The sequence below is a fragment of the Pyrgilauda ruficollis genome, unplaced genomic scaffold (assembly GCF_017590135.1).
Source record: "Pyrgilauda ruficollis isolate IOZ18807 unplaced genomic scaffold, ASM1759013v1 scaffold141, whole genome shotgun sequence".
Taxonomy (NCBI): domain Eukaryota; kingdom Metazoa; phylum Chordata; class Aves; order Passeriformes; family Passeridae; genus Pyrgilauda; species Pyrgilauda ruficollis.
Genome location: NW_024512655.1, coordinates 685,431 through 707,915, shown reverse-complemented (window position 1 = coordinate 707,915; position 22,485 = coordinate 685,431). Strand labels below are relative to the sequence as shown.

At 54.0% G+C, this 22,485-nt stretch overlaps 1 protein-coding gene across 2 annotated transcripts; it reads left to right on the top strand.

The window, feature by feature from the left end:
• The first annotated feature begins 1,285 nt into the window (after positions 1 to 1,285).
• Positions 1,286 to 20,386, top strand: SPSB1 (splA/ryanodine receptor domain and SOCS box containing 1). Of its 2 annotated transcripts, XM_041460263.1 has the most exons (4): positions 1,286 to 2,985; positions 6,368 to 6,557; positions 14,086 to 14,901; positions 18,405 to 20,386. In XM_041460263.1, exons 3-4 carry the CDS (start codon positions 14,208 to 14,210, stop codon positions 18,530 to 18,532), a joined length of 822 nt encoding a protein of 273 aa, XP_041316197.1. In that variant the 5' UTR covers positions 1,286 to 2,985; positions 6,368 to 6,557; positions 14,086 to 14,207; the 3' UTR covers positions 18,533 to 20,386. The 2 variants fall into 2 exon arrangements, with proteins under 2 accessions (XP_041316197.1, XP_041316198.1); XM_041460264.1 differs by lacking the exon at positions 6,368 to 6,557.
• The last annotated feature ends 2,099 nt before the right edge of the window (positions 20,387 to 22,485 follow it).

Here is a 22,485-nt window from a genome sequence, read left to right as displayed (position 1 = left end):
CGTGGCACGCTGGCCTGCCAAGCTGCACAATTCAAAAGGGGCAGCCAGTCTGCTGTTGGGAGCTTGGGTGATGGTGGAAATCTGGGAGTGGAGACAGACCAACACCAGGCTGTGCTCCTGGGGTTCCAGGCTGGGGGTTTGACTTGCTGAAGGTTGAGATGGGGAGAGGAAAAAGGGCAAGGTGTGTATCTTGTGGTTTTTAATGTGTCAGTGACTGAGCTCCATCCTGGGACTTGGGTACTGTCACTTCTTGAGAGCTGCCTTAGTTAATTATCTTCAGGTGATCCACTCAAGGACCAACAAGCTGCTGAGTAGTTGGATTTTTTAAAGTGTGCCAAGGAGCAGTTTTGGAGGGAATGGAGAGCTTTCCTGGGGGCTCACTCAGCTGCATCTTCCCTGTTTCACTGGCACTGGTGTCAGTGTGGCTGTGCTGCTGTTCCTGGCTAGCAGGGTGTCAGGGGGCTGCAGGTGTTGCCTTCTGGTGACACTGTTGAAGGGGCAGCTCCTGTGTGCCCACAGTGCCCACGCAGCTCCAAATCTGCACTTGTGGCACGAGTGACAATAACGTTAAATAACTTAAATCCCAGCCTTTATCTGGGTAATCTGGCAGAGCCTGGTGTGGCACGGAACTGGATTTGCAAGAGGCACAGCTCTTCCAGGAGGAGGGGACACCTGGTGAGGTTGCCTGGAAGGAGCAGTGCCCACAGCTGCAGGGAGGCTGGCACTGTGCAGTGCCCACACCTGCAGGGAGGGTTGTGCAGTGCCCACAGCTGCAGGGAGGCTGGCACTGTGCAGTGCCCACACCTGCAGGGAGCACTGTGCAGTGCCCACAGCTGCAGGGAGGGTTGTGCAGTGCTCCCTGCAGAGCAGGGCACTGCTGCCAGGGGAGCTGTGCTGTGTCCCTCAGCATGGCAGAGACCTCCAGGTGTTTTCCAGCCAGTCTGCTGCTGGGCTTTGTTCACTTTGGAAGGGACTCAGTGCTGCTGGGTGCATGGATCTCTCCCCTAAGGACCTCCTGCTGCATTTTCTGCAGAAGGGAGCTCGGCTGTGGCTCAGGAGGTGCCTTCCATCTTTGTCCTTGGTGGAGGATGTGGCTCCTGGGGCAGGCAGGGCAGCTCAGCCTCCTGCTGTGGCACAGCCCCACGGCAGCACAGAGTCTGTGGGTTAAACAGAATCTCCACTGCCTGCACGCTGGGACATGGCAGCAGCCCCTGACTAAGCTGAGCAGGTCAGGCTTTAGGCCAGAGTGTGGCAAGGCTTTTGGGATGCACCTGGGAACAGGCAAGAGCAGAACGGGGTATGTGTCTTATCCTCTGGGACAATTATAGCAATGCTTCTCTGTTCAAATGGAGGAGAATTGCAAGTTTTGGTAAGAAATCAGAATTGAGTGGCTCCTGGAGCTTTAGGGAGAAGAGATTTCTTGATGCAGGTGGGCACTGGAGAGCAGCGTGCTGTGTGCCAGGGCTGAGGAGAATTCCCCTGTGTATTTAAGACAGGAAAATTGGGTTGAAGCTTACAGCCACTCGTGTGGAGAGGAAGGTGTCACAACCAGCACTTGTTCAGAGGCGTGGGCTCTTATGATATTTGGATTGGGCTGTCTTCAAACTTGGCAAAAACACCACCCGAGGCTCAGTCTAGACTGCTTCTGGAAGAATCCTTGGCCTCATGGGAATCTCCATCTCAAGGTGCAGAGCAGAACAGCAGAAGGCACAGCAGGGATTGTGTTGGCATAAAACCCTTCTCAGCAGGAAAACGTTCAGTGTGCTCTCAAATCTTGCTTTGGCACGTTTGAGAGGAGCACAGGAGGAGTCTGAGCAGAAGTGGTGTCTGACCCAGGCTTGTGGTGCCAGGTGGAAGTGCTGGGGTCCAGGGGGACAGAGCTGATGGCCCAGCAGGTGACAGGGTGGCTTTGCAGGTATCTCAGTGGAACCCTGTTTTGCCTAGAGTCTGGCAGAAGAGCTGGGCAGTCCAATTATCCGTGCTTGGATGGATTTCTCCAGGGTGAGCAGCTCCACAGGCAGCTCTGGCCAGTCCTGGCTGATTTCTCCAAGGGTTGGTGTTACCTGGGGGGTTCAGCTGGTGCTCCCATTGAATGTCAGCAGCAGCAGTGTGATGAGCTGACTGCAGGAACAAAACCTCAAGGTGAGTTTAGTCTGGTGGGAGGTTTTAATGGAGGAAAAGGCTGTTGGATGTGGTGGCTTTGTTTGATGTTCCAGTCAGTTTACATCTGTCCCGTGTTGGGGACGTTGTGGTGCACTGGGTGGTGGGTGGCAGTGGCTTTCTCACTGCTTTCAAACTGGTGTTTGCACACAGCAAATCTCGGCCAAGCCTGCTCCAAAGGAGGAATCAGAACTGCAGCAGCAGCCAAGAAACAGCTGAACATACTTTGAGACTGAGCAGCCCAGAAAAGACAGAAGCCTACACACTGGAGACAGCATGACTGCCTTACCTCTGCTCTTCTTGATCTCTAAACTTTGAAAAAGCAAGGCAGCTTCTCTTTTCTGCCTGTTGAGTGCATCTTGCTTAAGAACAGACCTCCTGACTGTTTCTACAAGGCTTCTTAATTTCTATTTCTTAACTTCTATTAATCTGTCTCAAACCTGGTTTTTCTAACTGGAAACTTTCCATTGATGTCATGGGAGCTTTCCGTGGCCCACATCAAATAGCTGGGTTCACCAGGAATTAAGTGACTCTACAAATGTTTATGTTAAACACTTATTTGGAAGGCATGTTGACTTATGAGGACCTGTGGTGGCTGTGGTATGTAGGGAGGCTAGGTTGGCTGTACAGCTTTTGTCTTGCCTTTGAAGCCTGGAAGTGCTGGCAGCTGTTTAGAGCCCAGATAAGGGCTCAGGAGTGTTTCATCACTGACTCCTGCCCTGGTTCTTGTCTCCTGCACTGCAGAGGTCTCCCAGTGGGTCACCTTCATGGAGAGGATGGCCAAGTCTGGATAGTCACAGCAGAAAGCTGTTGGCACAATTACAGGTATGGAATTTTGTTGTTTGAGAGGGGAAAGCCACAGTTTAGTCTGCTGAGGAGCCCTGGGGAGGGAGGGAGGGAAGGAAGGAAGGACATGTGTGTTCTTCAGACCCTGCTTACTCAGCCTTCTGTGGTGGCCTCGGAGCATTTGGAAGGTGGAAAGAGAAGGGGTAAAAACCATCCTGGCATTCCCTGTCACCACCAGACAGAGCTCAGATGCTGAGCAGTGGCTGGCTGGTTCCTCCCCTGCAGGACATGCTGCACCCTGGAGCGGGTGAGGAAGCCACTTCAAATATCACTGGATTTACAGAGTTCAAGCCTGTCAAGCTGTTGCTTAGGAGTGAATTTCTGAGCGTGTCCCAGTAAGGCTGAGGAGCAAATTTCACCCCTTCCACTTGAACCAGTATTGCAGCTACTGTGAGCAATGCTGCAGTGCATGTCTTGGTCACTTTTTTTTGGCAAAAAAACATTTGTTCTGTATTACCACAACTGCTATTTCCAGGAAAAAGTTGCTCTGGGATATCTGGCCACCTGACAGTGCAGATGTCCTCTGCAAGCAGCATGTGCATTCCTGCAGCCACAGTTGGTATAATGTGCTTTTATCCTCCTCATTTTGGTGCACTCTGCACTCACAAATATGATTTGTCTGCTGGAGCTTTTACAGGGATAAGACTTCAAGCAGGCAAGCTAGAAAGGTTTCTCAAAATTGCTGCTTTTTGAAGCCTTTTGGTGGATGATTTAGGAAGCCAGCCAAAGCTTTTGGGTCACCCTGCCTCTCTCAAACCACCACAGCAATTTCCAGGGACCCTTTCAGGTGATGGGGAAAGCAGAATTGCATCACGCCGAGCCTGTGCTCACTGCCAGCTCCAGTGAGATGTGCAGTGTCTCTCCCTAATTATGGGATGTCCCAGGTCAATTATAGCTAAACACAGAGTCCAACCATGTCATTAAACTTTTTTGGCTAATGACAAGTCAGAAATCCAGCATCATCCCGGCATGCTCCGCTCTGGGGAGTTGCTGAGTGTGTTCCAGTAAAGCTGGCAGTGTGAGCTGTCTCTTGTGCAATCTGTCTGCCAGGAATATCCTCTTAGTTCAGCTCTTGGGAGCTGCTGGGCCATCCCTCCTAGCTGGAGTGTGCTGCAGCCCGGGGAGGGCTCCCCTCGGCCAGCCTGCCGCTGGAGTGCTTTGCTGAATGCTGACACACGTCTGGGCACTGCTCTGTTCCGTGTTTATCCTGCTCTTTCCTTGGCTTTTTGCTCCTGTGGCCGGGGTTTGAGTGCACAGCTCCTGGCAGTGCCTCAGGAGTGGGAGGTGAGCAGCAGGTCTCGCTGGAGGCTGGCACAGGCTGGGGCAGAGTGTGCTGGGCACGGGGATTCTCCCTGCCTGACAGCTCCAAACCCTGCAAAGGTCACATGGAGCAGCTTTCCACACTCCCTGCTGCCCAGAGGCAGGCTGGGCATCCGTGCTTCACCTCTTCCACTGCAGCAGGGGTGATGCTGGTGGAGCCTGTGCAGGAGCAGCCTGTCCTGGGCACAGCAGAAATGTCACTGCCGTTTGCTCTGCTCTGCTCTGCCTCGGTGCCCACCAGTCCTGGAGCTGCTCTGGGAGCTTCCTTCTGCTCTGGGAGATCTCTAGGAAACTCTGCAGAGCTGGGGGAGGGAGAGGGAACTGGAAGCTGAAGCAGGGATGTTGTGGACTTGAGGTTCTGGGTGACCCAGGTGTAGCAAGCTTGGGTTTGTCTGGACTCCTCACCTCAGCTGGCTGCTGCAGCAATTGGAGAAGAGAAATTGCATCTTCTGGCTATGTTGTTGGATTTGCAAAGGGTTTTTCCACAGCTTTTGTTGTGTTTAAGGGTGGCTGTTGTTCCCAGATTAAACTTGAATAGCAAACACAAGGCTGCTGCCAGCTTTCTGTCACAGACACCTTTTATCCTGCCTTCATCTCTTCCAAGCAGATGCTGCTTTCATTTCTTCAACTCTTTTTTTTTTTTTTTTTTTGCTACAAGACTAAAATTAACAGCCCTTTGATGGAGGGGAAGAAACTGTATTTCAAAGCAAAGTACCTAGTTAACTTTGATAATAGAACTGCTGTTTTTATCTTGGAGGTGATTCCTTGGAAGCAAACCTGAGAGCTGGCAGCTGCTGAGCCCTGCCCGCTGCGGGGGAACGTGCAGCTCCCTCCTTCCCTGGGAGCACCAGTGCCTTCCCTGGGCTGGGAGCTGCAGGTGGAGCTGGGAAGGAGTGCCAGGCTCTGTGTCGTGCCCAGGGTGTGTGTGCAGCTTGTTCTCCCAGCTCTCAGGGGGTGCCAACCACAGCCCCGGGCGTGGGGCACTGAGGGGAGCACAGCCCTTCAGGCAGGGCTGGCATCTGTGGCCAGGCAGAATTCATCCTGCCTTCAGAGCCCTGTCCTGAGCACCAGCTCCGTGTGAGCACCTTCCATCTTTTCCTCTTAGAAAGAGGAGCCCTGTCCCTGCCGTGCTTCCCAGAGGGGATGTGTAATAAGTTGTTTTTCCCGGGCCAGTTCTTATAAGCCCTAGAAAAACACTTAATACACCCAAGGATAGCTCAGCTAATACTTTGGGGGTATAAAATAAGCAGAATGGCTTCTGCTGGGTGTTAGAAACAAAAAACGTTTAATAAAAGGCAAAATAACAAACAGAAAAACTCGAGCCAGGTACAGGGGTCTGCTCCTGGTAGAAACACTTCACAAAAGCCCCTCTTCTCTTTTGTTCTGTTCTTTTCTACCTGATTGATCAGGTGGGACTTTTTGGCTTCTATCCAATTAGATGTTCTCTGGTGTTTGGTGAAGTCCCTGAGGCTCTATAAGGTGGCTTTTCACCTAATCGTTGAGAGAAACTTCTGGGCTTCTTCCCTTTTTTGGGGGACCAAGGTTAGCTTTGCCACTCTGTCATTAGGGGCACATTCCTACAGATGTGGGGTTGGAGCCTGCCTGTCCTCAGAGCGAGGACAGCTGATGGGTAGGGCTGAGCCACAGCCCAGCTCCTGCACCAGGGATGGAGAATTCCTAAACTTGGCCAGGGCAGGGAAGAGAAGATGCTGTTGTCATCATTCAGCACCTTGCAAGAGCTGTCTGATGGAGCAGGGCATGGTCCAGATCTCATCTCAGAGCAGGGGCAGGGAAATACCTGCTGGGACTCCCTGAGGGACACCATGGGAGCTGGTTTTGCCTATGGGCAGCTGCTGGAGGCACTGGAGAATCTGACAGGCTCTGGGGCTCCTGCTTTGAGGGACCCGTGAGGAGCCCCTGCTTCGGGTGTGACTGCTGAAAACATCCTTTTGCCAAGTGAGCAGAATGGGTTCCTAAACAGTGAGAGAAAAGTCACTTCCTCAGTGACTCAGCTGTCTCCTCTTGTGGGTTTTGTCTCCAGTGACACCCTGAGACTCCACAGACCGGGGATGGGAAGAGCCTCAAGCTGCAGTTCAAAGTGTGAAACATCCACTGGGGTCTTCCTACACGAGCTTGCAGCCTCAGTCCTTTTCTTCAGCACTTAGGAAGCCCAGGATGAAGAGATCTGGGTAAATGTTACAGAGGAATGCTGAGTTCTTTCCTGTGTCGAGGTAAGGCAGTGAGGAATGAGAACTGATCCACGTTTGTGTTGCTTAGAGCAATTTGCTGTGTGGTGTGAAGGCACTAACAGCTGGGACAAGGGGTTGAATTCACTTGTTTGGGACTTATTTGACCTGAGGATTAACACAAAATGCAGCCTGAAACTGGCTGGTTAAGGAACTGGAATGACTTGGACAGGGAGGGAGATGCTTAACCCCAAGTATGAGGAGTTCTGTCACCGTGCAGCTTGCCAGGCTTTGGACCAGGCTGCCCAGAGGTTGGGCAGGCTGTGGTGCTGAAGGCTCACAGGAGTAAATGGTGAGAGAGAGCAGGGTTGGAGTTCCAGGGAGGCAGGGATGGAGCAGAGCTCCAGCTCTGCAGCACGAGGCTCTGATTTTGCTGAATGTGCTGCCCTGGCCTCTGAAGCAGAGCAGCATCCAGAGCTGTGAGAGTCTGCCTGGAGGGAGCAGAGACTCCTGCAGTGGACCAGGATGGATTTGTTTCCAGTGCACGGCCCAGGTTTCAGCAATGCTGTTTCTGTCGTGCTGAGCAGCACCAGACACTTGCACAACTTCCCCTCTGGCAGGGCTGTGTTTGATGTAAATGCATGTGCTGAAGCTGCAGACACAATAAACGTGTTTGGGAGTAGCAGGCTGAGTAATCTGGTGCTTGGCAGCTGCTCTGTTGTGGGGATTTTTGCTTTACTGTTAGCAGTGCTTAAATGAAAAAAGGAAGAGACAGTAACTGAACGACCTTAATGTTAAAATAGCTCCAGCTGCTTTACCTGAGAGGAGGAGTCCTGCTGGCTCTGTGTCCTGACACGGATGTTGTATTGCCTTGGGGAGCAGGGACTGAGTCCTCACGCTCCACTGAGGATGGTTTCAAACCATCTTTTTGGGAAATGCTCTGCCCTGCTGTCACTGGGAAGGGACAGGGCACTTCTGGTAGGTGGCTGCTGAGAACATGGATTTCTGTTCAGAATTAATTCATTCACTGTTTCTAGGGGAAAGCAGTGCCTTGCTAACAAAAGTTTGGTCCTGAGGGGTTGGTGGTGGTGTTGGCCAGTCTCACAGCCACAGCCTAAAAAGTGCTTTTGGTGCAGGAGTGGAAACTCTGGGCAGGGGTAGAAACATCAAACTTCATCCTTTCCACCCACTGCTCATTATCAGACAAAACTAATGAATCCAGAGCGTTAAACAGAGCTGGGGGATGGACAGTGGGCAGTGCAGGCTGCAAATTAAGTGGGGGAATAACAAAAATCAGGGAGTTGTTGTGCAAGAGGGCGTCTTATTCTGGATTACTTGGGCCTCTTTAATGCAAATAGTTCTGAGCATAAACATTTACTGTTTAAAATTCATGGTGGCTTAATTGTGGAGGAAATGCCTCTCTAAATGCAGCCCATCAAATGGCTCCAGTGCCGGAGGGAAAACAAGCACGATGCTGCTCAGGGCTGGGTGTTCTGCAGCCAGGGCTGTGTGTTCAGGGTAAACTCCCGATGTGCAGCTAACATGCTGAGAAAAGAGCAGGTTGCTGGGGTCTCTGTAGCATCTGCGAGCTGCAGCAGCACCAACTGAGCTGTTTCCAGCCAGAGCCTCCTTGGGCTTGGTCTGCAGAGGCCGCAGGAAATGGGCACAGCAGAGCAGGGTGAGGGCTGAGCTGCTGGACTCAGCAGCAATTAATAATAATTAATAATGACAGTTTAACCTGCAGAGCTTCCTCACGCCGCTGCTGTCCTCAGAACAGCCAGGACAAAACTCCTGCCAGGTCGTTCTGGGAGACAAAAGAACTGCTGCAGGGTCCTGCCTAAGTGGGCTGGCCAGAGGAAGCTGGACCAGCAGTGCCTCATGCCAGGACCATAATTGCTGCAGACAAATGACTGCAATCTGCCTGTGAGAAGCTATTTTAAAGAGTCCTGATTTGTGCCTGGCTTTGACATGCAGCTGACATTCATAATTCACCTTATGCAGAGCTGGAAGGAGCCTAATGACCTCTGAAACATCCCCTGAACTTCCTCTGTGAGGAAAACCTGCCCGAGTTCACTTCTTTCATTTAAAGAAATGCCTTTTCTCTGCAACCAAAATTGCTGTTTGTGGCCTCCCTTCAGTGGGAGAGAAGATCTCTGGCACAAACTTCTGGAACTCCTTCTGAGTTGCTTCCACCATTACAAATATTTTGCCAAGTAAACTCTCTCCTGTTGCTTAGAATTATTTTCTGCCAGATGATGCAGCACTGTAGTTCACAGGAACTGGCTGGGTAGGTGGCAGTGGAAATTTAAGTGTCTAGCAAGTGGCTTGGTTGAGGATGGGTGGTGGTTACTGCCTCATGTTTTCATGTGCTCAGACGTGCTGCTCTGGGTAACCTCAGAGCTGTGCTCTGGAGAGCCAGACCCCGCAGGCACGGGCCAGAGGGCATTGCCCAAGAGCCAGAAACCTCCAGCAGAGCTGCCTGGGCAGTGCCAGGGTGAGGGAGAGAGGGGCTGTGTTCACACAGAATCACAGAGTTTCTAGGTTGGAAGGGACCTTTAAGATCATCGAGTCCAACCCAAGTTCTAACACCTCAGCTAGGTCATGGCACCAAGTGCCACATCCAGTCTTTTTTCAAACACACCCAGGGATGGTGGCTCCACCACCTCCCTGGGCAGATGATTCCAGTATTTGACCACTCTTTCTGTGAAAAACTTCCTCCTTAAGCCTAGCCTGTATCTCCCTTGGTGCAGCTTGAGGCTGTGTCCTCTTGTTCTGTCTGGAGAAAGGGACCGACCCCAGCTCAGCACAGCCACCCTTCAGGAAGCTGAAGGGAGTGACAAGGTCACCTGGATGTTGATAAGATTGTTCAATTACTGTTCAGTTGCAGCTGCTTCTGTGGCTGCAGGTGTGCCAGGCGTGCAGTGCCTGCTGCTGCCCTGCCCGCCGGGCTCGGGAGGGCTGGGCAGCAGAGCCCTGCTCCCTGCTGGGTGGGTGGCTGTTCTGTGCTGCCCTCCCAGCCCAGGGCAGCCCTGCCAGCCCCCAGGGACTTCAACTCCAGCACCGTGACCTGTCAGGGGGCTCCTGCTCTGCTGGGGCATTTTTCTCTTTGCTGGGACACTGCCACCTTGCCTGGCTGTTCTTGCCCAGCCTCTCAGCTCTGTGCCTGCAGTTTTACTTTCTGGGAGGCTGCGGAGCCCTGCCAGCAGCTCAGCCTGCTGCTCCTCAGGAGATGGGGCTGAGCAGGTTGCCCCCGTGGCAATCTTCTGCAGCGTGAGGCTGCCAAAGGCATCGCTGTGTGACGAGGCTTGCCTGGCCACTGCTGGTCCCAGTTCAGCGCTCAGAAACTCGCCCTGGCCGTGTCGTGGTGCAGTTGTTCTGTCAGCCCTGCTGGAGCTGCCAGGTCTCTGCTGGCACGGCTCTGGCAGCTCCAGCAGCACAGGTGAGCTGCCCCTGCCCAGGGTTTGCTCGGTGTTCCGTGGGTGGGAAGGTGCTGAGGCCAGAATCTGCTGAAGTGACTGTGGCAGTGCTGGGCCAGGTGTGCCAGCCCTCCAGCCAATGGGCCAGGTGTGCCAGCCCTCCTCCCAATGGGCCAGGTGTGCCAGGTGTGCCAGCCCTCCTCCTGCTGGGCCAGGTGTGCCAGCCCTCCTCCCAATGGGCCAGGTGTGCCAGCCCTCCTCCTCCTGGGCCAGTTGTGCCAGGTGTGCCAGCCCTCCTGGGCCAGGGGTGCCAGGTGTGCCAGCCCTCCTCCCAATGGGCCAGGTGTGCCATCCTTCCTGAGCCAGGTGTTCCAGGTGTGCCAGCCCTCCTCCTGCTGGGCCAGGTGTGCCAGTTGTGCCAGCCCTCCTGTGCCAGGTGTGCCAGCCCACCCAGACCTGCAGAAACACCCAGTGCAGGTCACCTGCTGTGTTTCAGGTGCTCAGAACTAGCAGCAGGGAGAGTGCAGTGTCCTGGCTCCTTGGGGCTGAGGTCTGGGTGCTCTTGGAGGCTCCTTCCCTCTTGAGCCCACCTCAGATGTGCTGTGGCATTGCTGGTCCACCTTTCAGCTTGGTTACACAGAATATCTCTGATCAAGGGGTCTGCTCTCAGCCCCATCAGGGGAGGGGGGATATCCCTGGTGTGGAACAGTTCTAAAGAAGGGGAGGCATTGTGGAGGGTGTTTCTGGGGTGTCTGGCTGCTGGCTGTGCACATTCCTGCCTGCTAGCAGGTTAGCCAGCAGAATGGCAGCTGTGGCTTCTCTGGCTCTTGGCTTGCAGGGTGGACATTCAGCCCAAGAAAATTAACCAAGTTTTCCTTATGCTTTTCTACTGAAATCACAGAAACCTGAGCAAAACTGCAGTGGGTTTTTAGTCCCATTCACTGGTGCTGTCAGGGCTCCTCTGGTTCAGCTTCTAAAGCTGCAAGCAAGTCACTGGCCATGTGCAGTATATTAATTTCCTTTTCTTCTCCTGAGGTGTGTTCCAGGCTGGAAATCTCTAGGGCAGGGCTCTGATTCATTGTCTGCAGAGCACCCAGAGCCTGCGAGGTGTTTAAAGGTTTGGCCTCTTATCTGTGCAAGTACACCTAGTGAATGTTATGGGAAGGAGATAAAGCCACAGTAAACCGACTTGAAGAAATAAAGTAAAACTGGAATCAGGGAGCTGAGGGTTCTGGATGTGTCCCTGTTGTTGGTGCTGCAGACAGGTCCTGCGGGTGCAGAGCAAGCTGGGGACAAACTCTGTGAGGTTCCAGAGCTTCTGAGCAGCAGAGGGAAGCTGGACAGCAGCTCTGCTCTGCCACAGGCTTACTTGCAGAGCTGTTCTCCCTATTTAACAGCAGGATTTGCCTTCCATTTAAATGTCTCTGCTGTCTCCTGCCTTGATCCATTTGCAGCAAGCAGTTGTTTTGGAGCCTGGCATTTCCTTCTGGTATGGCAAGCTGAGAGCTTGCTCTGAGCACCTAAATGGAAGGGAGATCTAATTCTGGCTGAAAATTGCAGTGAATCCTTTTCTCTGAGTCACCCTTAGGATTTCACTCCCTGGTTTTTAAGCCCAGAAGGTTAACAATGGAACTGAAAATAGCATGGGAGCAGGAGTGCATCCTGGGGATGAGCTGGTGTTGGCAAAGCAGAGCAGAGTTGAAGCAAGCCTGAGCTGTCGATAAGACAGATAAAAGCACTTTCAGTGTTTACATTTGTACTTAAACCTGCAGCAGCTCAAAGGTTTTGAAGCAGCTCATTCCCCAGCATCTCTTCTGGTTTATGGCTGGCTGGGTCTCCTGTGGGGCTGCCCAGGGCATGAATCCATTCATTTCACAGGACTGGCCTTTCTGTCTCCCTCCTGTGCAGGAAAGTGCCTGCACTGTCTGAGGAGGCTTTTCCTTCTGAGAGATGGGGGCATCTCTGTGTTCCTGGCTGCAGGGCAAGGTGCCACCCTGCCCTCTGCAGCAGGCTGGTGCCAGGAGCAGCAGAGCCAGCTGTGAGCAGGGACTGGTGCCTTGCCCTGCCCAGGAGCTGTGTTACACCTCAGTCCTGGCATGGGCTGACTGTACCTGCCCTGCTCTGACTCTAACCCGCCCCTCTGTTTCAATATTTTACCTTTCTTCACCCCTTTCTCCTTATTCTGGCCGTTGTCTTCCATCTGCTGGGCAGTGCCTGGGCGAGGCTCCCGAGCAGTGCAGGGGATGAGTGGTGCCAGTGTTTGGGAGCTGCTCTGGGGCAGAGCAGGCACTCAGGGCTCTCACTGGGATGTGATTCTGCTGCAGCAGCCTCAGAGAAATACCATGAAGCTTGTGTTGGCAAAAGGCAAAAAGCCACAACGAGCCAGGCATTGTTTTGCCAATGAAGAGCACAGTTGTGTTCCCTTGCTTCTCCTGAGTGTTTTGTGCTTCACAGAGGTCTGCTGCAGTCTGCTTTGTTTTGGTTCTTGTTTCCTATGCTGTGTGCTCACATGTGCTGCACAGGAAATCTCTGCCTCTCCTCCCTCTGCCAATGTTTTGTTCCCATATCCTAATCAAAATTCCAACAGCTGAATTTGCCTGTGGACTTCCACGTGTGCCTTGCCAGTCCCTTGTTGGCAGCTTTTGTCCGTGTGCCTCAGGCCCTGGGGTGCCAGGGAGTTCACCTGGTGCTCCTGTCTGGATTCACCCAGCCTGAGCAAAGAGCCTGAGCTGAATCTTCTCCAAAATCCCTGCTCTGGGTCAGCATTAACGTGCCTCTCCCGAGGTCTGTTTTGGCTTGCTCTGGGGATGCCTGGGTTGGAGATGCTGCTGCTCCTTGTCCCCTGAGGGGCTGTGAGCCATGCAGACTCCTGGGGCACAGCAGCCCAGCCATCCCTGGCATCCCCTGGCTGCCCTCCCTTTGTCATTGCTTGTTTTCAGCTGGTGGCCAGCTGGCTTACACGGCCCAGGATTTGTTTGGGTGTTGTGGGTGGTATTTATTTAGCTTCCAGGATGTGGTGGGCATCTCAGCAGCTGATAACGTGCTTGGGCCCATTGAAGTGGCTCTTCTGTCTCAGGGCCCAACATCTGAGGTCCCTGAATAGTCTGAAATATCTGTACTGCAGCCTGTGCTTTGGGATGTGACTTTTAAAGAATCTCAGGCATTTTCCTCTCCATTCATGATTTTTTTAAAAAGTGGGTAAGGAAAGAACAAATAGTCTTGTCTCTTGTTACTTAAGCATTGGGATTTCTCTCACTGTTCCAGTGGAGTACCTTGGTGCTAAAAACCTGTGGGGAAGCTGCTGAATTCACCCCTAACCCAGAGCCTTCCCTGCTCACCTTCCAGCTGAAGCCTTGCTGATGTCCAGTAATCTTATTTTTAAACCAGATCTGATTCATGCTCTGTGTTCTATGCCAGATGAGGTCCTTGGTTGTGAGTAAGTGTTGTGACTGTAGCTGGCAGGAGCGCTGCGTGATTGCCTCACTTCAGGAAATGTTAAAATAACACTTTTTTTTCTTAGAAAGCTCGTTTGCACCCCTCCCACTTCTAATTCTCCTAATAGCTGCCCCCAGTTTGGCAGCTGTGTGACAGAGGGCTGTTTGTGTTGCTGAGTGAGAGCAGAGCCACTTGAGTGGATGCAGTGCTGGAGGAGAGGTGCACAGAGTGAGCAAGGATCTCTGGCCAAGCTGGCTTGAACGTCCCAGAGGCTTCTCTGCAATCTGGAAGGGAAACTGCTCAACTGTGAGAAGGATCTTGCTCCTCCCCCTGGGCTCTGCAGCTGAAACTGGGGATTTGTGTCCCTCCTGGAGCAGAGAAGGCGCTCACTCGAGACGAGCCAGGCAAAGGTTTATCTGCCCTTGGCTGCAGGGTTTGGGGGGCCAGGAGCTGCTGGCATGAGTGTCCCCCAGGGCTGGACCCAGCAGCTTGTGTCTGCAGCTCTGGACTTGCAGTCAGCCCCCCGAGGTACTCAGCACAGCTTTGCTTGCAGAGAATTGTCTCCTCAGCCCTGCAGCTGATGCGTGCAGCTTTCCTTGGTGGTGGAAGTGAAGCCCACGTTGCTGGGATGGACAGATGAACGCTGAGCTCTGCGAATGTGGCACACGGGGCCGGCTGTGCTAATGTTTAACTTGTCTCCTGTTTTTCTTTCCATCCATTAGGCAACCCTGAGTGGTGCACATCCTGACAAAGCCTCCTGGCAACCCTTTCTGCGGGGCTGGATGACAGCGGGAGCTGCCAGGTAAATCCATGAGCCCGTGAGGAGGCGAGGCCAGGACACACCATGGGTCAGAAGGTCACGGGTGGCATAAAGACTGTGGACATGAGGGACCCTGTGTACAGGCCACTGAAACAGGAGCTCCAAGGACTGGACTACAGCAAGCCCACCCGGCTGGACCTGCTGCTGGACATGCCCCCGGTGTCCTACGAGGTGCAGCTGCTGCACTCGTGGAACAACGACGACCGCTCGCTCAACGTCTTCGTCAAGGAGGACGACAAGCTGATGTTCCACCGGCACCCGGTGGCGCAGAGCACCGACGCCATCCGGGGCAAGGTGGGCTACACGCGGGGGCTGCACGTGTGGCAGATCACCTGGGCCATGCGCCAGCGCGGCACGCACGCCGTGGTGGGGGTGGCCACGGCCGAGGCCCCCCTGCACTCCGTGGGGTACACCACCCTGGTGGGCAACAACCACGAGTCCTGGGGCTGGGACCTGGGGCGCAACAGACTCTACCACGACGGCAAGAACCAGCCCAGCAAAACCTACCCCGCCTTCCTGGAGCCCGACGAGACGTTCGTGGTGCCCGACTCCTTCCTGGTGGTGCTGGACATGGACGACGGCACGCTGAGCTTCATCGTGGATGGGCAGTACATGGGGGTGGCCTTCCGAGGGCTCAAGGGGAAGAAGCTCTACCCGGTGGTGAGCGCCGTGTGGGGCCACTGCGAGATCCGCATGTGCTACCTGAACGGACTGGACCGTGAGTATGAGCCCGTGCTGGCCCGGCTGGGCCACACTGCAGGGCTTTCCTCTGGCTGCAGGGGTGGGCACTGGTGGCAGCAGCACTGCTGGGTGCTGCTCTGAGAGCGCACAGGGCGCCTGGCTGCACAGCTCTGCAGCAGAGCAGGGCTTGGGGAGGGGGTGTGCTGGCAGGAGGTGATGCCCATTGTCCAGCTAGAGATGGGAAACCTCCTGTTGCTGCCAGCAGAGCAGCAGGAATGTTCTTCTGACAGTTGCGTTGCTGGCACTGGAATCCTGGTGTCTCTTTGCAGAAAACAGTCTCTGAGACAATCCCCTTCCTTAGAGGGGATGTTTAAAATCCCTTGCGGGCAAGAACAAGGGACTGATCTTCCCATCTAAGAAAATGGGAACGTTTTCCATCTTTCAGAAGAGTAGCTCACTCCCCTGCCTCTCTCAGAGCAGGGTGTGCTCGTTTCTAGCAGGGGGCTGGGTGCTGTCGTCAGCCCAGCTTGCATGCCAGGCCTTTCACTAACAGGCACATCAATCTCTAGCTCAGCTTAGTAATAAATTTGGCTGTCCAAATGTGCTAAAGTCTGTTATCTCTCATAGTCAGAAGTTCCCATGGGGCCAGACTGTGACTCAGTCCTCTGGGTAGGGTGGAGGAGAGAGGTGAAGGAAGTGGATTAAAATCTGGATTTATGTCGCTAGTGAAATAAATTTGGCAGTATTGGTATGAGGAGAAGTTTCCCCTGCATTCCAGAACAGTGTCTGCTCAAGGGCTGTAGCATAGTGGCTCTTCTGTTTGTGCTGGAGGTGTCCAGCACTGGAGAGCCCTGAGTGCCACAGAGCTGTCAGTGACCAGGAGAGCCTTGCAAAGGGGCAGGAGCAAAATCTGCAAGTGCTTTGGGAAATAACACTTCAACTCTGCAAGACCAAACAGAGAGCTCTTGGCAGAGCACTTTCTCACCCAAAGAAAGCCCAGCTCCTTGTGCCTCAGCAGCTTCAAGGATGTCAGCAGCCCCAGGAACCAGGTTTTGCTGCAGGGTCCCAGCCCAAACCTGCAGCTCCACTCCAGGGCAGCGAGTCTGGAGCTGCTGGCACAGAGCTGCTCTCAGCAAGGCAGGGCCACCCCCAGGAGAGGAGCTGGTTGTGGAGAGCTCTGAGCTGAGAGTGAATGGTGGGCAGCAGGCCAGCGCTGCCGGGATGCTGCTCTGGCACAGAGAGGAGGAAGGTGTCTGGCTCTGAGCACTGCTGAGCACTCAGAGCAGCACTGTCAGTGCTTGTGCTGCTTGGGAATGGAAGGAGGTGTGTGTGTGTGTGCTTTCCAGGTGGGGACAAACCTGAGTCTCTGTGGAAGAGCCTCTCCTTTTAAGGGCACTGGACTGAGATGTGATTGTTCTGTGGATATCCAAAGGCCCTGGGGTCAGCCCTTTTCCTGGGGTGCTGGACACTGGGCAGTGCCTCTGTCCCTGTGCAGGGCAGGCAGAACTGGGGCAGGCTCTGAATGCAGCGAGTCCGTGCCCCAGTGCTTTCAGAGTGAGCTGCCCTGGGCAGTGCCAGGGGACTGCTGCCAGCCGTGGCTCTGGGCAGTGTCCCAGCCAGGGCACAGAGGAGCAGGGGGCTGCAGGAGCCTGTCCCTGAGCAGGGACCCTGGGCTGGGTGAGCAGCAGAAGGGCTGTGGCACACAATTGTGTGGAGTGCTGGGCTTGGCAAGCTGTGTGAGCACTCAGGTCCGTGTGGTGTGGAGCTGCAGCTTCTCAGCCAAGCTCACCTGTGGCTGCTTGCAGGTGTCTGTGAGCGAAGGAAGCTCTCTAGTGGAGCAGCAGAGCCCTCAGGCCATGGAAGGATGGCCAGTTATCTGCTTTGGGATGTGTCAGCCCTCTCTGGGGACAGGACAAGCCCCTCGGGCCTCAAGGTGAGCTCTGACAGGCTCAGCAGTGAGGAGCTAACGTGGATTTTCCTCCTGTGCAGCTGGGATGTTTTAGCTCTGGCTTTGACCTCGGTCCCCTCTGTGCTGTGAGTGACTCCTCAGCAGCCAAGGGCCCCGTGTGCCATTCCTGAAAAACTTGTATTATCTTGTTCAGGGTTTTAAGTACAGGATGCAGAAAAAGATAGCCAAAGGCTTGTGTCCTGCCCTGTGACAGCAGGGACTGCTCTGCTGGGAGGTGTCAGGGTGCAGGCAGTGACATGGAGCTTTGACAGATGGCTTTGTTTTCCTTGGGAGCTCTGCAGTGTAAGTGAGGGGCTGTTCCCCTCCTGTGTGAGATAAATCCTGCTGCTTTCTGGGTGCCAGGCCCCGTGAGGCTCTGGCTGCTGAAGCCTTTTCCTTGAGTGACTCTTACAGAAGTTTCTGGGTACTGCAGTAAGAGGCATGGGCTAGAAGATGTGCTCTGACTGGAGTGACTGGAATTGCAGAGGAGGAACATCCAGCTGGAATTGCAGGGTGGTTTCACTCACAGAGTGTGGCTGAAGTCGCCTGCAGACACCTCGTGCCCTGCTGGAGTGCTGGGTGAGCTTCACCTGCATGGCTGAGGTGCTGCAGACCTGCCAGGTGTGCAGTGTCCTGCTCTGAGCTCCCTGGGGTTATAGAAGAGCAGGTGAGTGTGCACCTCATTCCAGGTCTGCACTGCTCCTGCTCAGAGCTCCCTGGGTTTGGCAGCAGCAGGGTCAGTGTGTGAGTGTGCACCTTGTGCCAGGTGTGCAGTGCTCCTGCTCAGAGCTCCCTGTGTTTGGCAGCAGCTGGGTGAGTGTGTGATTGTGCACCTTGTGCCAGGTGAGCACCTTGTGCCAGGTGTGCAGTGCTCCCTGGGTTTAGAAGCAGCAGGGTCAGTGTGCACCTCATTGCAAGTGTTCAGTGCTCTTGCTCAGAGTTCCCTGGGGTTTAGAAGCAGCAGGTGAGTGTGTGAGTGTGCACCTTGTGCCAGGTGCTCAGAGCTCCCTGGGTTTGGCAGCAGCAGGATGAGTGTGCACATCATTCCAGGTGTGCAGTGTCCTGCTCAGAGCTCCCTGGGTTTGGCAGCACCAGGGTGAGTGTGTGAGTGTGCACCTCATTCCAGGTGTGCAGTGTCCTGCTCAGAGCTCCCTGGGGTTTATAGAAGAGCAGGTGAGTGTGCTCCTCATTCCAGGTGTGCAGTGTCCTGCTCAGAGCTCCCTGGGTTTGGCAGCAGCAGGATGAGTGTGCACATCATTCCAGGTGTGCAGTGTCCTGCTCAGAGCTCCTGGGGTTAATAGAAGAGCAGGTTAGTGTGCACCTCATTCCAGGTGTGCAGTGTCCTGCTCAGAGCTCCCTGGGTTTGGCAGCACCAGGGTGAGTGTGTGAGTGTGCACCTCATTCCAGGTGTGCAGTGTCCTGCTCAGAGCTCCCTGGGTTTGGCAGCAGCAGGGTCAGTGTGTGAGTGTGCTCCTCATACCAGGTGTGCAGTGTCCTGCTCAGAGCTTGCCAGGTGCTCAGAGCTCCCTGGGTTAGAAGAGCAGGTCAGTGTGCACTGCTGGGCTGGTAATGTCTCGGCTCTCTCTCCCCAGCTGAACCACTGCCTCTGATGGACCTGTGCCGGCGAGCCGTGCGGCTTGCCCTGGGCAAGGACAGACTGGCTGAGATCCCCAGCCTGCCCCTGCCAGCCTCCCTCAAGAGTTACCTGCTCTACCAGTGACCCCCGTGCCGCAGGACAGAGGTGGAAGCGAGGCGTGGATGAGCTGCCCGCGGAGCCCTGGGCTCTCCTGCTGCTGGAGCTGCCTGGCCAGAGGATTCCTGCCCTGCTGCAGCCTCCCGTGCCTCCCTGGGGCAGCCCTGGCTTCACAGCTGAGTGCTTTGCTCCTCGGGAGTCCCTTCCCCAGCACACTCACAAAAGGAACATTGGCAGAGGCTCTGTGCTCCCCTCTCCTCCTGAGAAGAGGCTGTGCTGCCTCGGGGAATGGTTCTTCTGTAGCAGCTAAAGGGAAGGATGGTGGTAAAAGAAGAATAATAAAAGAATTAAAACAATTTGGGGGAAGAGGAGGCATTAGGAGTGGAAGTGTTAAGACCATGTCCTGAGAGGGGAAAGGCTCAGGACGGCCAGCGGAGTTGGAGAGAGTCTGGAATGCCATAAAGAATTAATTGATGAGTTTTTAAAGGCCAAAAAATAGAAAGTACAACCCCAAGCCCTGAAACACCAAAACCAAGAGCCCTTCCTCCACCAGGACACTTCTTGATTTGGAGCAGGTGGTCATGCTGCTGCTGTCTGTATCTGTGCTGGGCCCTCTCCCCTTGCTGTGTTGCTGTTTCACAGGGTTCTTGTTGACCAGCAGTGCTCATCCTGCTCCCTGCTCTGCTCTGCCTCCTCCCCGTGGCTTTGGCAGCTGATTTTGAGTCGGGCTGTGTCTTCACACTCCTCCATCCTGACTGAAAGCTGCAGCTTTTGCTCTGGGCTCCCTGGCTGCTGTGGGACAGGGCAGGACAGACCTGAGCCCCAGCGTGGCACCGTGTGTGTGAGCTGGCACACAGCTGGCACACAGCTGGCACACAGCTGCAGGTCCTGTCCCCTGGGGCTTCACAGCAATGCTCAGGTTCTCTAATGGCACTGCCAGGGAGTTCTCTTCTTGATAAGCTGCTTAAATTCATCCAAGCCAGGCTCTGCTCTGTCCCAGACCAACCTAATCCCCGCCTAACTGCAGCAGGAGAGGCTCTGCCCGTGGGGTGGGGCTGTGCCACAGGAGGGGTCACAGGTGAGGAGCAGCCCCAGGGGTCACACAGCCCAGGGGTGACCTTCAGGCACAGCAGGGACAAACTGAACCTCTCCAGGGAGCAGGAGAGAGCTGCAATAAACAGGACAAGCAATTCAGGCAAAATCAGCACATCCCAAATAGATCCTCAGTAGCCAGGTGGAGAGGATGGCACTCCTTTATCAGCAGGAGCTGCTCTCTTGACCTCTCCACAGGTTACTATGCTGCCTTTCTGGGGTTATTTTGCACATTTCTTTGTGGTTTTTTTCTTGAAAAATGTTTGTGTGATTGTTTTGGTTTTGCTTTTGAGTTATCCCTTCAGTTTTGTGTAGGTACAAATGAGTTTAGTTGTTGAAAATGTTAATATATATATGTGGGGTGTATGTACAAGAACATGTTTTAAACAGCTGCTGTAGGGTACCTTTTTGAAAATAAACTACTTGCATAGTATATTTTTTAAAGCACAGAGTTGGTGCCAAGACTGGGTGGGGTGTGATGTGCCCCTTTTTTATTCTAATATTATATGAGGTTTTTTTTCAACGTAGGGGTTTGTACTAGTTTCTGTTGCAGGGTGGGACACAAAATTCAGTGTGTGTGGGGCCCTGCTTGGTTGCCTTCAACTTGAACCAGTGTCTTCCAGAACTCCAGGGAAGTAGCTGTGTTCTCCCTCCTTCTGATGCTCTTTGTGCTCCCTCATTTCCATCTCTCCTCACTTCACCAGGCCATGACTCTGTACAGTTCAAAATCCTTTCTATTTTATGACTGTAGATAGCACTCAGTAACCTAATAAACTTTATTAAATATTACTTGTGGTGGGTTTTATTTGCACGAGCTGATCAGATTTCTTTGGGCTTTGTTTCTGCACCAGCACTTTTCCCCAGGAGCGTGCCCAGGCAGGCAGGGCAGGGGCTTTATCTCAAAAAATCAATTCACAGCTGAGAGGAACTGAAAGGTGTGTGCAGGCTGAGCTCAGTGTGTGCCTCAGAGATGGAGCTGGGTCACCTGTGGCCAGGCAGCCTTGGCTTCCTGCTGCCCTTGCTTTCCAGCTGCTTTCCAGCTGTTTCACAGCTGCTTTCCTGTGCCTCTCACCTGTGCAGGGCAGGGAGGCTCCCCCTCTGTGCCAGCCTCTCCAGCCCTGGTGTGCCTTTGCCCCTGGTGATGATGAAGGCTCCAAGTCCTCCTCCTGTGCACAGGCTTCCCTGCACCAAAGCTTTTACTCAGTTCACACACACAGCAGCAGGTGAGAGCCTGGGGCTGCCCAGGGGGTGCTGGGTAGGGACGCCCCAAAAAAAAGTGCTTTCCTGCCTCTTGTCTCCAGTCAGGACAAGATTTTAATTTTTTTTACGTTTTGGGTGTCTCTTATGTGTGGTTCTCCAGCCCTGGTGGTGCCTTTGCCCCTGGTGATGATGAAGGCTCCAAGTCCTCCTCCTGTGCACAGGCTTCCCTGCACCAAAGCTTTTACTCAGTTCACACACACAGCAGCAGGTGAGAGCCTGGGGCTGCCCAGGGGGTGCTGGGCAGGGATGCCCCAAAAAAAAGACAAGTGCTTTCCTGCCTCTTGTCTCCAGTCAGGACAAGATTTTAATTTTTTTTACGTTTTGGGTGTCTCTTAGGTGTGGAAAACCACAGGAGTGAGACGAGGGTTTGTACACAGCTCCAACATCCAGCAAAGGCAGGGGAGGCAGCTCTGGTTCCTGCACAGGCTCTGCCTGTCCTGTGTGCTGGGAGTGCCTGCAGGGTGCACAGGGCTCGGGAATTAGTTCATGCTCAGCTCCAGACACCCAAACAGGCTCGTGTTCCAGCTGCATGGAATATTTGAAACAAATGACCTGCTCGGGGCCGGGAGCCTGCCCTGTTTATGTACAGTGCCATGGCAACAGGGGAGGAAGTCGTGAGCTGGGGATTGGCCCTGGTGGGATCAACAAATGATATCACAGATTAGCAGCTCCTAATAAATCAGTGGAGCTCTGCTCTGCTTGCCTCCATCCCAGCCCTGGCAGGCACTTCTCTGCCTTTTGGGGAGCAGGAGAAGCTGCAGGTTCTGCTTGTGTCAGGAGAGCCTTGAAAGCCACCCCTGCTGCCCTGCCAGCATCCTCCTCCTCCTCCTCCTCCCGTGCTGACTCACCAGGGTTGCACATGGAGATTTTGGGAGGCTGCTGGCCCTGAGAGCTGCCTGCCTGAGCTGCAGCAGAGCTTTGGCACCCTGGTGCTCGGCAGCTTTCCTTCCTCCTGGGAGCTGGGGCTTTGTGGAGGTGACTTGTGTCCAGAAAAGCGTGCCAGGGGAGAAGTGCAGGAGCTGGTGAGGCAGTGCCATCCCTCTGGCAGCCCTGCCAGGCTGTCTCAGAGCAGTCCCACTCCTGCCCAAAGCTGTGCCCGTGGCTCTGAGCTGTGACAGTGCCAGGACAGGAGCACGTGAGGGGAAAGGCAGCTGCCAGTTCTCTCCTTTGTCTGCAGGACAGAGTTCATTTCTGAGCTCAAACACCTTCCCTGTTGGAGCCAGGACCTGTCGAGTCCTCTGCCAGTATCCAGGCAATTTTCCCTGGGCCTGGGATGTGGGAACTCGAAAGAACGTGCGTCACACTTTTGAGAACTCATTTTGGCAGTCCCACCTTTTCTGCTGCAGAAGGTAAGGCAATTATGGAAACCAGCTCCTAGCACGCTGCCCTCCTCTCCCACACGCTTCCTGTGCAGAGCTGATGCTGTTGCTCTTATGCCAAAGCTGCATTTGACTGGAGAAGGAAATACAGTGATTTATTTAGTAAATCTATTAAAATTACAAACCTAACCCAAAGCACAGCCTTTTTGGCTTACAAAACAGTGCTGAAAGGAGCAAAGCCCGTTCAGTGCTTGCACAAAACACACTGAGGCACCCATCCTGCCTTTGCACATGTTTTCATTCGAAACT

What these genes read in the sequence shown, in the direction of transcription:
- SPSB1 (XM_041460264.1), top strand. Translation starts at nt 14,208, where the DNA reads ATGGGTCAGAAGGTCACGGGTGGCATAAAGACTGTGGACATGAGGGAC. An exon ending in CTACCTGAACGGACTGGACC is followed by an intron (nt 14,902 to 18,404) that starts GTGAGTATGAGC and finishes CTCTCTCCCCAG; the next exon opens with CTGAACCACTGCCTCTGATG.